The sequence below is a fragment of the Stenella coeruleoalba genome (genome assembly GCF_951394435.1).
Source record: "Stenella coeruleoalba genome assembly, chromosome: 19".
NCBI lineage: Eukaryota > Metazoa > Chordata > Mammalia > Artiodactyla > Delphinidae > Stenella > Stenella coeruleoalba.
The window spans coordinates 40373139-40388427 of record NC_137165.1 but is presented as its reverse complement, the minus strand read 5'-3'; the positions used below and the strand labels follow the sequence as shown (position 1 = coordinate 40388427).

Genomic DNA, 15289 nt, shown 5'->3' with positions numbered 1-15289 from the left:
GCAAAAATAATGACCCGTTGAGGTTCACACGTGTGGAGGGAGGGTCTATCTCTTTGCGATCTGAAGATTGAGCAGGAGTTCAGGTGTTACCAGTCTGATACCTTTCTTATAAAGCTCCCCCATCATGTAAGAGCTGAAACTATAAAACTCTTCGACAAAAACATGGGCTGGTATGGGCAGTGGGCAGAGGCCAGACCCTGCAGGGTGCATCGGGGCTGAAGTGGAGGCACGGGGAACAGGCAGAGTGATATTCTGGAAAGATCACTCTGGACGCTGAAGGACAGACTGGAGAGGGAAGCCAGACCCACAGGGCTGAGTGCTGTGGGGTTCCATTTATAGGACTTTCTGGAGGGCGTAGAACCAACTGTAAGGACAGGGAGCAGACCTGGGGTTGGGGAGGACGGAGAGGGTTGACAGGGCGGGGGGTGGGGGGTGCGTCACAGGGACCTGTTGGAGGTAAGGTAACAGAGCCATTGTGTGACTTGGTGGTGGTAGATCGTGCGTTTCTCAGGACTCCTTATCTCGCCAGGTAGCCCAGGACTTGCCAAGGACACGGATGCTGTCTGACTCATCTCCAGCTCCCAGGCCCTGTCAGAGTGACCTCCATAGCTTTAGGTCCTGTCAGGAAACCTCACCTGGATGACAGTCCCCTGTCCATTCATTCATTTAACAAGCAATCCTTGGGCACCCACTATGGGCCAGGCTCCATGTTGGGCACTGGAAACTCTCAGATGACCAAAAGAGGACCTCAAGAAACATCCAGGTTTCTAAGAAATGACTGGGGGATTAGTGGGGAGATGGGATATACAAAAAAAAAAGAAACATCCAGGCTTGGCCAGCATGTGGCCTCGATCCATCCGACACATTCTCAAGGCCTTGACGGGTGCCCACCCCTCCTCTCTACTCCACCTAACCGTGCCTTGCCAGACAGAACTCACGCCTGTGAGTACCAAAAAATAATCTTTATTGTCACTAGTATAAAACAGAGATCAACTGGCCTCTCAGTCTGTACAAAGTGTGGAGTGTAAAGACCACCGGGGCTGGGCTTCCCTGGTGGCGCAGTGGTTGAGAGTCCGCCTGCCGATGCAGGGGACACGGGTTCGTGCCCCAGTCCGGGAAGATCCCACATGAGCCATGGCCTCTGAGCCTGCGCGTTCGGAGCCTGTGCTCCGCAATGGGAGAGGCCACAACAGTGAGAGGCCCGCATAACCGCAAAAAACCCCACAAACAAACAAACAAAAGACCACCGGGGCTGCCCCCATTTCTCCCATAATGCCCTGCCCCAGAGCAGCGCCACGAAGGGAAGATGCCCACCCAAGTGCCTTCCCTTAAGGAGAAGTTAAGGTGGACCAGGCGGGGAGCACTTTCGGCCTGAGGGAGGCCAGGAGCAGAGGAGGAAACCGGGGTGGGGGAGCCCCCAGCCATTCACGATGACCCTGGCCCCACTTCCTGCCCCCTCCGCGTCCACCCTAGGAGCAGCGCAGAGTGGGCTGAGACGCAGGCCTGCCTGTGTGGTGGTCAGAGGGCCACGCGGGTGCAGCAGTGGCGCAGCAAGCAGGGCAGGATGCCGCGGTTCAGCTGGTGGAATTCCACAAGCTGCAGCAGGTCGGTGAAGCGAGTCTGGCCCTCGTCCATGCTGAAGTACAGGCGCCCCTCCTCTTCGCTCTGGGGTGTGGCCATAGGGGGTGGGAGGTCAGGGAGGGGCCCGGGGCCGAATGAGCTCCCTCCTGGGTCAGGGCTGAGGTCCCCACAGCTTGAGCAGGAGGAAGGAAAGAGCGGGAGACCGCAGGCACACTGGGGGCCAGCGTGGGGAGGGGGCCTGGCGAGGAGGGCAGGTTGCTGGGGCTCCTGCGTCTCCACTGCAGCAGGAACCTGGGGCTACTCACCGGCATGATGAGGTAATGTTTGACTCTCTGCACATGGCACAGCGAGAGGACAAAGCCCTGCGGGTTCCGCTGGCTCTCTCGCACGAGGAACACGCTGCCAGGAGACAGGGCAACATTACCCGAGGACACACGGCTGCCACCTTGACCCACGTCTCTCTTGTCCCCGGCGCTGCTGCCCTGCCCAGCCCTGCCCCTTACCCGTCTACCAGGCCCTGCTGCCCGATGAGCCGCTGGCTCTCCTCGCGGGAAATGCGTCCGTGGAACCAGGGTTGGGTGCAGTGGATGGCTGGGGTGAGGAGAGGCAGAGGGGCGGTCACTCCAGGGCGGGGACCCTCGTTCTAACCCCCCCGTGAGGAACGCGCAGAGAAGCCATGGCAGTCCCCACTCCTGGGGACGGCGGGCCCTCACCCACCTGCACTGAGGCTCGTGCCGGAGCTCGGGGTGGGCAGGCTTAGTCGGTGGTTCGTCTTCTTCTGCAGAGCAAGTGAGGGACACGGGGGGGTCAGGGCGTGGCTGGGGTATTACCAGCCCCTGAAGAATACAGAGCCTCTTTCCGCAGCTGGGGGCCTCCCCTCTCCCCTCGCTTTCCTCTTCCCACTCCATGGAAACCCATGTGGAGAGTAGGTCCCCAGAACAAACCCTCCAGGCCTGGGCCTCCTCCAGGGCGGCACTCAGAGCTTCCCGGGGGTTCTCGATGACACGCCCGGCGTGGCCAGAGAAGTCCATGGCCACCAGGGTGTTGTCTGAGACACTCCTCTGCAGATTGGACAGGGTGGGGGGATGGGTCAAAGCAGGACCCAAGCATCCCCAGCACGGGGCCTGGGTGCCTCCCCCGTCTCCCCACACTAACACCTCTGGGCACACTCACCAAGGGCGGGGAACCCACACAGGGTGGGCGCAGGGGGCGGCACAGTGCCTGCTGGTAATTCTTATACAGCTGCACCCCATACTGGGAGGTGGAGAGAGAAAAAAGGCCGGAGGTCAAGCAGGTGCTGGGAGCTGGGCGGTGGCACCGCCCCCTACCCAGACCAGAGCTCCCCAAGAGCAGGGCTACGTCTCTGCCCCTGGATAAGGGCCTTTCCTGAAGCCAGAGCTGAGACTCCAGCCTTGGACCAAGGATTCTGAGAGAGCAAGGTTGTGATGCCCCCTCATTCTGGAGCCTTCCTGAGGGCAGAGCTATAACTCCTCCCTCACCCCAGGGATCCCCAGGGCTGGGCCAGCCCCCCAAGCCGGTGCCAGGACCTCACCTTGAAGAGGCGGAAGGCGGCTAACCAGCAGGTGCGGCTCTGTTCATCCTCACTGCAGAAGATGCGAAGCCCCTTGTGGCCATTTCGAAGCTTGTTTGGCTGCGGGGAGAGGAAACCGGCTGGTCCTATATCTGCCTTTAGGACCAGAGATCATCTCCCGTCTCCCGTCTCCGTGGGGCAGGGCAGGGTGCAGGCAGAGGAGTCTGGGGGTCCCAGAGGGAGCTTAGAAGCCCCAGGTAGGATCCTGGTGCTTAGAAGCTCCTGCTGTCTCCCAGACCAGGCCAGGCTCTTCACCTTGATACAGAAGCCGAAGTCCGTGGGCATGCCGTAGAGCTTGCGGCCCTGGGTCACCACGTACACGTTGGACTCGTTCACATCCGCTACATACTGCAGGTGCCTCGGGTCCTGCACAGCACAAGGGAGCAACACTCGGTAAAGGCAGACCCCATCCCCCACCACTGCCCCCCTAAGCCAGCTGGGGAGAATTCAGGCCCAGAGAGGAGCAGAGAGGTGCCCCAAGTCACACAGCACACAGAAGTAGAGCCAGGACTTGAACTCAGTTCACTGCCTCTCCCACTGCTAACTCCTGAGGCAGGTAAGTTGGGAGGGAAAGAAGAGCAGCTGTGGGTCTCAGGGCCTAGAGGGGGGAAGGTCCAGGAGTTCCAACAGAGAAGGGGCAGCTCCTAGAAGGACCAGGGATGGGGTATCTGAGGGGCTGGGGCTGTCACCCTCAAGACCTCACCTTGGAGGTGCCCTTGGTGGAGTAATAGAGGCCAGACCGGCGTAGGAAGCAGAAGAAGCGTTTCCAAAGCTTGCGTCCTGACCCCCGGAGCTGCAGGAAGCCCTGGATCTCTGGGAAGCTGCCTGCATTCAGGAAGTTCTGAGGCCAGAGGAGAGCAGGGTGAGAGGCCTAGAGATGGACAGACACACAGACACACAGACACAGACACACAGACACAGACACACACACACACACACACACACACAGACACACACACACGCGCGCGCGCGCGCACACACACACAGGGCTTCCCAGGCCCTTCCTTTATGGCAGGAGGTGCTTCACATGCATTTATTGTCTTCATTTAACAAAGAAACTGATGGTCAGGCAGAGAAAGTGACTTGTCCACGGTCACTTAGGGCTGCGCTGGGTTTTCCACCCCAAAGACGGAAGGCACAGGCTTAAGGGCCAAGAAGCACTGGGCATTCCTGCGGAGTCATGGACATGCCGTGAAATGGGGGTGTCCCCTCACCTGGATGAGGTCTTCGTGGGATATGCCCGTGTGTGCGTCCAGACAGCTGGAGACCATCTTTTCTGGGAACAGGGAGTGCTGGGGGAAAAAGGAGCCAGGAGTCAGGGACTGAGGGTCCAGGGTGGGGATCGGGGTGTCCCAGTGCCCAGACCCCACACACACACACTCACTGGGGTGTTCTTGAACAGCTCGTACTTGGCAAAGTTCTTCCGGAAGAGAAAGCGGCTGTCTCCGCCGATAGGCCAGGCAGCCTGCACTTCCGCCACCGATTCATGGTCCTCCAAGACCCGCTCTAGGGTCAAGGGCAAAGAGCAGGGGTCAGTGGAGACCAACGAGGCCTCCCGGATGGGCCACCGGCCTAGCCCAAGGTGTGAAGCATTGACTCCCGGGCCAGGCAGCCCCCTGCACCCCAACTCACCCAGTGCTAGGTGGGGGTGGCCCTCCACCAGCCCCCAGTTCTCGTCACTCAGGGCATGAGATCGCTGCACCAGCATCTCACACACGTAGCGAGCCGTGGCGCCCGCTGCCACCTCCACTGACCGGCAGGCCCCATCTTCACTGTACACCTTTATGACCTGTGCCCCAGGAATGGCAGAAGACTCGGGGAAGGGCAAAGGATGGTTCTCTCCCGTCCCCCGTCTGCTCTACCCTCAGGGATCCCTGACCAAATCCCCCCACCTCCTCCGGGGCGGCACTGTGTCCAGCCCTGTCCCATAGCACCCCACGCTCCCTGCCTTCTTTTTCCCAGGACAACTCACATGGGGGCAGCTGGTGTCTCGAGGGAGCAGCCCCCTTGCACTGGAGGGCCCCCCAAGAATGGGGGTCTGTGAAGGAGGACTGCAGAGCTCGGGGAAGGGGTTGGGGATGGAGGGTAGAGAGGTTGACCGCAGCTCCTCCTGTCGAAGAAGTTTCCTGGGCGGTGTGGGGGGAAGGAGGGGGGAGTGAGGAGTTGACTGCAAGCTTCTGTGCGTTACCCCGGCGCTGACCACTCCCCCCTGGCCCCCCTCAGCCGTCACCCCATTTTACCTGCTGGTCGGAATGGGCAGAGGCTGGGACCTCTTCACCTCCCCAGACAGAGGAACATCGGGAGGTGGGGGAGTCCCAGGAGGGGTCCCGGGGGCCAGGTACAGGTCTTCTGGGGAGCTGCTGAGATGAGGTGGAGACAGACCCAGCTCCATGACATCTGAGGGAGAAGAGGGGGCTGACACAGCTGCTCCTGTGCCCTTGTCCTGGGGAGAGGGGCCAAGAGGACCCAGACCTCCTGACTTCCCCCTGCTGTCAAGGTGCCCCCCAGAGTTTACACAGCACCTCCTTGCTCCCCCCTAACTGGCATTCCCTGGAGCCTTTGAGGAAGGGTAGATTGTGCCCATTTTAACACAGGGGACACTGAGTTCCTGAGAAGGAAGCATCGTTGCCCCATCACAGGTGAGCCAGGGAGTGGAACCCGGTGTTTGGGCTCCAAGTCCAGTGTTCTTCCTTAGGCCCAGGTTGTCCAGGGGAAGAGCTGTGAGGGTCCCCCACCACAAGACAGGCAGCGGCAACAGACTCCATGACGCACGGATGGTCTGGGGCTCAGCGTCTCGGTGTCACCCTTTCTGAACGTGGGGCATTCACTCCTCTGGGCTCTGCCCCAGGTTTTTCCAGCGCTTTGCTGTCAGAGCCTGTTGTGGCAACGCCTTCCCAAGTGCCGAGTGATGCACAGAAGGGGAGAAGGAGGTGCGGAAGGACAGGAGCCAGGAGGGCAGGAGGCGGGCTCAGCTGCTGTGGGAGGGAGGAAGCTAGCCTGGGGGCCCTCGCCCTAGCAGCCCCCAAACCTTGTATGCCTTCCCCAGGCCCCTCCTCCTGCCTAAATTTCTTAAGGCCTCAATGCCGAACCACTTCCTCTGAGAAGCCTTCCTGGATTTTCCACATTCAGACTGAAGGGCTCCCTCTCCACACTGTGCTGGGGCCTCTGCGCCAATTACTGTGCACCTGTCTTATCCACCCACTGGTCTGAAGATGCCCGGCCACCCCAGGCAAGGCCAGGGTCTTACCCGTGTCTTATCACCCACAGGCATCCAGGACGAGTAAGGAGAGAAGAGACGAGGCAAAGGTGCCCACTAGCGGGTAGGGGCATTGCAGGCCCCTCCCCCACAGGAACCAAGACCCTTTTGGCTGGGCTGAGACCTGGGAGGACCTGGGAAGACTCACAGTTCAGCGCCCTACTTGCTCTCCAGACACTGGGCCGGTGCTGTTCGGTGCCTAAGGTACCTAGGATTGACCCCCGCCCCCCCAGGAGGAGGCAGGTCCCCAACCCTTAAGTGAGGGCATTAGGAGATCTGGGGGACAGGTGAGTCAGGGTGGGGTGGGACAGCACTGCCTGGGGCTCTCCATTCAACCTTGACTCATCTGCACAACTTCCTGGCTTAGGAGAAACAAACAACCCTGCCTCTACCCACCCCCTCCACTCCCCCCCCCAATCTACTGGCCTGGGAGGAATGGGGGAGGGGCCGGGAACAGGACGGGGGGGAGGAGGAGGAGGATGTGGGGAGGGGGGCGCTGAGGCTCCTCTGACATCATCTCCTCCTCCCACCCTTGGCCTAACTCCAACTCCTCCAGCACAGGTGGCACCTGCAATGGGCCCCAGTAGCCACCACCCAGCCCAGAAGCCCCCTCACCCAGGAGGAAGAGAAGAAAGGCCTGGCCTGGATTCAGAAGCCCATCTGGAGTGGAGCTGACCTCTCAGAGGTGCCCCTAGTGCACCCAAAGTAACCCAAAGAAACATGCAGTGCTCCCTCTCCTGTCTGGGGCCCTCAAGACTTTCATTCTGCTGCTGCTGCCCACCCTTAGCACCCAGGACTCAGCTGGCCCATGAGGCTCAGACTCATCACCCCTGGGGGATGAGGGTCCTTCTAATTAATACACTCTCCTGGCTGTCCTGGCCAGAAGTGTACCCAGGAACAGGAGTAGAAAGTCAAGACACACAAGAGGACAGACACAGACAGGCAGACAGGGGAAGGCCAGGAGAGAGAGAGCCAGGGGGGTCCTGCCAGGAAGGGGAAGACACACCCACCATCGAACATCCAGAGACACCGGCACATCAACACTCCACTCGCACCCGTCTAACCTCTGGCAGCCAGCCCTGGTGACTTCGTTCCGAGGAGGACTAGGGGAGGGGCTGCAGGGGCTACCTCCACCAGGAAGCCAGAGACCACCAGTGCGGTGGTCTGGGGCCCAGAAGACTGGGTCCTCCCCCATCCCAGAGGGAAGAGGAATCTGGGCAGCATTTGGAAGGGAAGAGGGTAGATTTAAGTCAGACTAGAGTCTGGCCTCTGTGGGCAGGAAGGCTGACTCAGGATGGGTTTAGCCTTCAGATTCCTCCACCCTGCTCTCCAGACCCTTCTAAGGCAAGACAGGCACGGGGCAGTGGGGACCAAAGAGAAAAGGGAGGAGAAGCGGGGTCCTAGCTGCCCGGCTTGGGCAGCCTCCACCCCCATCGCCAAGAGAGCTGAAGCTTTCAAACTGGGGCCCTGGGAAGGTTATATTGAAGAAATCGACCCCCCAAATCAATCTGTCCCCTCATTACTGCGAATCCCAGCGCTGGCTTCCCCAGCAGCCTCTCGGCCCCGGCGGCTCCGGCCCCACCCTCCTTCCCGTCCTCCAGGCCTTCAGCCTCCTTGTTTACTTCCAGAATCTTGCCCCACCTGGCTGGCCCCGAGGGCGGGTGGCAGGGCCCAGTAAGAGGCCCGTAGAAAACAAGGCCACCTTCGGTACCTCCCAGGGGAGGGGGAGGGGCTGGAAGCGCCGGGAGGTGGCGGGAAGGCCCCGGCCTGGCCCAGGACCCCACGCCCCGCCCCCATCGGGTTTTAGTGTGTGTGTGGGGGGGAAAGGCTCTACCCGTGGGGGAGCCCTTAGGGTGAGGGCCCAGGTGAGGAGGCGGGAAACCCCTAGATGACCCGGAGCTGGGGGGAGGGCCACGGGCCCTGAGGCCCCGCCCACTCCCTAACTAGGGAAAAAACGCCCAATGGGAGTCCGGGGGGCAGCTCTTTTAAAGTTTAATTTGGGAAGAATGCTGGAGTGTCTGTGGAGTTAATCATTACAGGCTGCTAGCCTTCACGGGGGGCCTCCCCAGCAGGATATCGGGGGAAAGGGGAGAGCAGAGTCCAGGACAGGCAGACCAAGAGGGGGCATTCTTGAGGGGCAGTGGGGTTGCAAGGCCTGACAATGGCGGGCAGGTGCATTCTCCATCCCCAACGTGCCAGGGAGACCCAGACTCGGACCGGGTCTTTCCTCAGCCTATTCAGACAGACGAGGCAGCCCTCCCCGCCCCGCACGCACACACACTCTTCCCAGGCCCCCCCGAGCTGCAGATCCCCCAACATCTAGCCCTCCAGCCTGCCGAGACCACTTCTTTCTGAAGCCAGAAGAGACCACCCCACGTCCCCCGGGCCTGCCCCACCCCCACCTTCCCACCCGAGGGCAGGACCCTGTGTTCCTGAGTCAGGATACAATCCAGAGAGACGGAGCTCTAGCAATTAAGAGAATCCCTCTCCTTTACTGCCCTCCAAATTGGTGGGTGCCCCGCTGCCCCCGCGGAGACGTCTGTCTTTAATAAAGACTTGGGGGAACTCAAACTGGGGTCAAGTCAGACTGAGCTAGGGAGAGACTTGGGGCAGCTCCCTCGGTATTCGGACTCCTCTCCTAGCTCTCTGGGAATGTGGGGAAGGGCTAGTTTCAGCGGGAAAGCCACGTCTCCACGGGGTATCTTGCTTCCCCGACCCCATCAGCTGGTTCCTGAGTGTGTCTGGGGTAGGGGAGGTTAGGGAGGGGGAGATGCGGAGAAGGACGAAGGACCAGGCAGAACGGGAAGTGAGCATAGGGAGAGACTGGGGGTAGACGGTGAGGAGGGGGCGGCATGGGAGACTGGAGAGAAAGAGAAAGCGAGGCCGCTAGAGCAACACAGCAGGAGGCCAGATCTTTTTCCTTATTGATCCTGCATCTGCCGGTGCTCCCCGACCCCAAGATGAAATGCCCGCTCTGGTCCTTACCTGGACCCTGGGTGTTGGTACACCTGGCTGGGGCCACCGGTTTAGGGAGGGAGACTCCAAGCCCTTAATTACCTGTCCCCCTCCTGTCCCCGCCCTTGGCCTGACATCACTGAGGGGGGAAGGGGAGGGGGAGCCAGGCGGCCGCCCGTCCTGTCCACCTGGGCATCCGGCCAGCCAGCTCCTGGTCCTGAGACTGGCACAGCCTGGGGCCCTGGTGCGGCTGCGGGGTGGGAGCAGGTTGTCGTCTGGGACCGATCTCGGTCCCCTTACCTGGAGGAGCCCCAGCAGGAGTAGCAGGACACAGCGTTCGAAGTCCGGCTCTATCTAGGAACATCAGATGCCTGGACTTGACTTCAAATCTGCTCCCTCTTCTCTACGGGTGGCATGAGGGTGTCCTGACTGGACGCAGAAGTGGGGGCAGGCTGAGCTCTGTTGTCCAGGCTCCTGGCCCAAGGAAACAAATTATCCTGGGCAGGTGGGGGCGGGGCCTGAAGGAGGGGCAGGGGAGGAGGAAGCACAGGAGGAGGGGCGGGGACTCCCTGACACTCTACGCTGGCTGGGATTGTTTTTGTCCTTCTTAGCAGGTGCCAGGGGAGAGACAGTCGAACTGAACTGCCTCGAGAGCGAAGATCTAGTATCCTCATGACCTGGGAGGGAGAGGCTGGGGCCTGGAAAGTCAGGGAAAATGGCCCAGCCCACTCTTCCCCATGCCCCTCCCCAGACCTGGTCTGTTCATTGGCCAATTTAGGGGGCCTGTCTGCTGCTCAGGGTCCTACCCCCCTGGAGCAAAGGGCACTCTGCGAAAGAGGGAAGCCAGCCAGAGGGAGTCCAGCAACATGGCCTGCCCCTTGACCTCCAGCCACAGTCTGGCCACCCAGACTGCACCCTGGCCCCTCAGAGGCACCCAGCATATATCTTCCCTTCTAAGCAAAGTCCAGGGTCTCAGCTTCCCCTTCTAAAATCGAAGGGGTTAGGCAAGGTCTCATAGCAGGAGGAGTGATTTGGGGAAAGGTCTGGCCAGGTGCCAGGGGACTCCCCTTAGCGCTCTCCTTCTGCACTAGGCAAACACAAGGGTGGAGAGAGGGCCTGGAAGGCTGAGATCAAAGGCAGCAGCCGCCTTCCAGCCCAAGTGGGTGACAGTGGGTTAACCAACAATTCATAGGGGTGATAAGAGGTCTGCCCTGGGGGACCAAGAAGGAGTGGCTCCAGGCTCAACTTTCTCCAAACTGTGTTTTCCTTGGAAAAACCAGTACGAGCGGACTAAGCAAAGATGTGGGGGAGGGGGCAGGGTCACCCGGGCCACTAGACAGCTTGTGCAAAACATAGTAGATAACTCACTCAATCATTCCTTCATCCACTCAACTAATATTTGTTAAGTACCTAGTATATGCCAACCCCATGCTTGGCACTGGGGATACAGTGAGCAACAAAACAGACCCCACCCTTATCTTCATGCAGCCCAATCAGGGAGACTGGTGTTAATCAAAGAATCACACAAATAATAAGAAATGACAGGAGAGGGCTTCCCTGGTGGCACAGTCATTAAGAATCCGCCTTCCAATGCAGGAGACACGGGTTCGAGCCCTGGTCCGGGAAGATCCCCCATGCCGCGGAGCAACTAAGCCCGTGCGCCACAACTACTGAGCCTGCACTCTAGAGCCCGCGAGCCACAACTACTGAGCCTGCGTGCCACAACTACTGAGCCTGCGCTCTAGAGCCCACGAGCCACGACTACTGAAGCCTGTGCACGTAGAGCCTGTGCTCTGCAACAAGAGAAACCACTGCAATGAGAACCCCACGCACAGCAGCAAAGAGTAGCCCCTGCTCGCCGCAACTAGAGAAAGCCCATTCGCAGCAACAAAGACCCAACGCAGCCAAAAATAAATTAATTAATTAACTTAAAAAAAAGAAAGAAAGAAATGACAGGAGACAACTATGCTGGGAGAATGGCTTACCCAGGGAGTTAGGGAAGACTTCTCTGTAGAAGTGACAGTTGAGCAGAGGGGAAGTTGTATGGGGCAGAGAGATTTGGATTAGTGGATGGGAAGTGGGGGGGGGGCACCTTTCATGATGATGGAACAAACGTCAGAGCCCTTGACTAAACAGGACAGAGCATGCGTAGGCAGAGTGGGGTGGAGAAGGAAGGAGAGGAGGCCACACAGGTGCAGCTGAGCAGGTGTGGAAGGTGTGGGGAAAGGCTTTGTACTCAGCTCTGTTTCTCAAAGCGTGGCCTGTGACCACGGCCTCCAAATCTCCCTAGGCTTGTATAAAAAAACAGATCCCTGGGCCCCTCCCCAACTACTGAATCTCGGTCTCTGGGGCCAAGACCCAGGAATGTGTGGTACTGACAAGCCCTTGGGTGGTTGTTCTGTAAACCGGGTTTACGAGCCATCTATCCTGTCTGTCCAGACCAGCAGGAACTATGGGCAGAGGCCAGACCCTGCAGGGTCCATCTGGGCTGAAGTAGAGGCACAGAGGAGCAGGCAGATTTATATTTTGGAAAAATCACTCTGGATGTTGAAGGATAGGTTGGAGAGGGAAGCCAACTCAGACTTGGAGGGCTGAGGGCTATAGGATTCCATTTATATGACTTTCTGGAGGGGGCAGAATGCTAAGGACAGAAAGCAGATCTGGAGTTGGGGAGGAGGGAGAGGGGTTGACAGCAGAGGAGCTTATGAGGAGGTAATGGAGATGTGTATATCTCAGGTGGACGTACAACAGGACTCACAGAACTGTACACTCAAGAGGATGTGTATTACTGTGTATAAATTATATCTGAATTTCTTAAATAACAAAAGAAACAAAAAGGAATAGATTTATAGATCAGTAGAACAGAATCAAGAGTCCAAATAAAACCCCTTACATTTCTGGTCAATTGATTTTTTTTTCTTAATATCAACTCTTTATTTATTTATTTTTGCCTGCGTTGGGTCTTAGTTGCGGCACGCGTGCTCTTCCTGGCAGAGCATGGGCTTCTCTCTAGTTGTGGCGCGCAGGCTCAGTTGCCCTGCAGCACGTGGGATGTTAGTTTCCCGACCAGGGATCGAACCCAAGTCCCGTGGTTTGGAAGGTGGATTCTTAACCACGGGACCACCAGGGAAGTCCCTGGTCAATTGATTTTTTTTTTTTTTTTTTTTTTTTTGTGGTAAGCGGGCCTCTCACTGTTCCGGCCTCTCCCTTGCGGAGCGCAGACTCCGGACGCGCAGGCTCAGGGGCCATGGCTCACGGGCCCAGCTGCTCCGCGGCATGGGGGATCTTCCCAGACCGGGGCACGAACCCGTGTCCCTGGCATCGGCAGGCGGACTCTTAACCACTGCACCACCAGGGAAGCGCTGGTCAATTGATTTTTGACAAAGGTGCCAAGACAATTCAATGGGGAAAAGGATAGTCTTTTTGATAAATGGTTCTGGGACAACTGAATATCCACATGCCAAAAGATGTGTTTAGATCCTTCCTTTATACGATGTACAAATACTAACTCAAAATAGGCCATAGACCTAAATGTAAGAGCTAAAACTATAAAACTTCTAGAAGAAATTATGCAGGAAAATCTTCCTACCTTGTGTTAGGCAGAGATCTCAGATGCAACAGCAAAAGCACAAATGACAAAAGAAAAAATTTATAAATTATACTTTACCAAAATTTTTAAATTGTGCACTTCAAAAGACATCATTAAGAAAATTTTTAAAAAAAGAAAAAAAAAACAAACCTGTGGAAGACTGGAGGAAAATAATTGCAAGTCGTATGTTTGATTAGGGACTTTGTATCCAGAATAGGGTTGACCCCTGAACAATACAGGGGTTAGGGGCACCGACGACCCCTGAGCAGTTGAAAATCTGAGTATAACTTTACAGCCAGCCCTCCCTATCCAGTTTCCATCTACAGATTCAATCAACCTTGGATCATGTAGTACTGTATAACGTACTTTTAAAAATCCACATATAGGGCTTCCCTGGTGGCACAGTGGTTGAGAGTCCGCCTGCCGATGCAGGGGACACGGGTTCGTGCCCCGGTCCGGGAAGATCCCACATGCCGTGGCTGGGCCCGTGAGCCATGGTCGCCGAGCCTGCGCGTCCGGAGCCTGTGCTCCGCAACGGGAGAGGCCACAACAGTGAGAGGCCCGCGTACCACAAAAAAAAAAAAAAAAAGATTTGAATAAGTGTTTTTCCAAATAAGATATGTGAGTGGCTAATAAGCACATGAAAAGGTGCTCAAGATCATTAATTATTAGAGCGATGCAAATTAAAACCACCTCACTCCCGTCAGGATGGCTATAACGAAAGAGACAGACAACAAGTCTTGACAAGGATATGAGGAAACAAATTGTCATATATTGCTGGTAGGAATGTAAAATGGTGCAGCCACTTTGAAAAACAGTTTGACCATTGCTTAAGATAAACATAAACTTTCCATACAACCTAGCAAGTCTACTCGTAGGAATCTACCCAAGTAAAGACACGTGCACATACAAAGACACTTACATGAACATTCATAGCAGCATTACTCAAGACAGCCCCAAACTGGAAACTCAAAATGTCCATCAACTGGTATTGAACAGATAAATAAAACAGTACATCCATGCATTGGGATATTACTCAGCACTGAAAGGAACAGACCACTGGTACATGCTACAGCATGGATGAACCTCAAAAACTTTAAACGGAGTGGAAGAAGTCAGAAGCAAAAGACTGCGTATTAGTTCATGTATAAGAATATCCAGAAGAGGCAAGTTTATAGACAGAAATCAGATCAGTGGTGGCTTAGGGGTGGAGCCGGGCGCTGGATTGACTGCAAGTACACAGGTGGGACTTTTTCATGTTGGTGGAAATGTGCAACGATGGCTGCACAACTCTATAAGTCATCGAATTGTTTAAAAATGAATGTGAGGATATTATGGTGAGACTCCAAGGAGAGTAGAGGCAGGGAGACAGCCTCCATTTCTAGAGTTACAAGACGGGAATAAAGAAACCAGCTCTGTAGCGGGGCTAGGATGAGACGGGGAGGTGCAGGGACTGGATGCATGCGATGGCAGCATAGAGCCTGCGAAATCGAAGCATCAAAGCCTAAGGTTCCAGAAGGCGGAAGGCCGGCGGCGACTGCCCAGACTGTGCCTGCAGTTTAGAGCTTAGGAGAAGCACCTGAGCGTGTAACTGTGGAGTGGTTTAAAATACCATCAGTGGGACTTCCCTGGTGGTGCAGTGGTTAAAAATCCGCCCGCCAATGCAGGGAACACAGGTTCGAGCCCTGGTCTGGGAAGATCCCACCTGCCGAGAAGCAGCTAAGCCCGTGCGCCACAACTACTGAGCCTGCGCTCTAGAGTCCTTGGGCCACAACTACTGCGCCCACGTGCCACAACTACTGACGCCCACGCGCCTACAGCCTGTGCTCCGCAACAAGAGAAGCCACTGCAATGAGAAGCCCACTTACTGCAACAGAGAGTAGCCCCCGCTCGCTGCAACTAGAGAAAGCCAGCGGGCAGCAACGAAGACCCGACGCAGCCAAAATAATTAATTAAAAATAAAATAAAATAAAATGCCATCAACTAGTGTGAAATGGCAACTGCTCCATACCATCAGCCCACCCCAGGCCCTGGGTCCGCTTGCCCCACTTTCTCTTCCTTTCGTAAACTGGAAAGCGCTTTGCAGTCTAAGACACGTCATTAGATTAAATAAGACCGTGAAGTCCAGCGGACACTAGGTGCGGGGCAAGTCGGGCGCTGAGAACGCAGGCCAGGAAAGTTGGTCTGGTCCCGTCCTCGCAGCCCAGCTCTCCAGCTGGTGACAGTGTCAAAACAAAGCAGCAGCAGCCGCCTGAAGGGGGCGCCCGGATGTAACGCGCGGCCCCGCCCCGTCACGTGCCTGCGGCGTCGCGTCACA

General features: G+C 57.0%; 1 protein-coding gene across 1 annotated transcript; it reads right to left on the bottom strand.

The window, feature by feature from the left end:
- Positions 1 to 916: 916 nt before the first annotated feature.
- Positions 917 to 9818, bottom strand: GRB7 (growth factor receptor bound protein 7). Its single transcript, XM_079904851.1, has 15 exons — positions 9684 to 9818; positions 5413 to 5569; positions 5145 to 5298; positions 4805 to 4961; positions 4557 to 4678; positions 4387 to 4464; positions 3876 to 4013; positions 3428 to 3538; positions 3134 to 3232; positions 2755 to 2835; positions 2526 to 2642; positions 2299 to 2359; positions 2085 to 2172; positions 1887 to 1980; positions 917 to 1665 (listed from the first exon to the last, which is right to left on the bottom strand). Exons 1-15 carry the CDS (start codon positions 9745 to 9747, stop codon positions 1519 to 1521), a joined length of 1668 nt encoding a protein of 555 aa, XP_079760977.1. The 5' UTR covers positions 9748 to 9818; the 3' UTR covers positions 917 to 1518.
- Positions 9819 to 15289: the final 5471 nt, after the last annotated feature.

Bases quoted from the DNA above. Each gene is read 5' to 3' on its own strand.
- GRB7 (XM_079904851.1), bottom strand. From the start codon at position 9,747: ATGTTCCTAGATAGAGCCGGACTTCGAACGCTGTGTCCTGCTACTCCT. The intron at 4,465-4,556 runs GTGAGTGTGTGT...TTTTTCCCCCAG, and splicing joins AGCTGTTCAAGAACACCCCA to CACTCCCTGTTCCCAGAAAA. The intron at 2,643-2,754 runs GTGAGTGTGCCC...TCCAATCTGCAG, and splicing joins GTGTGGGTTCCCCGCCCTTG to AGGAGTGTCTCAGACAACAC.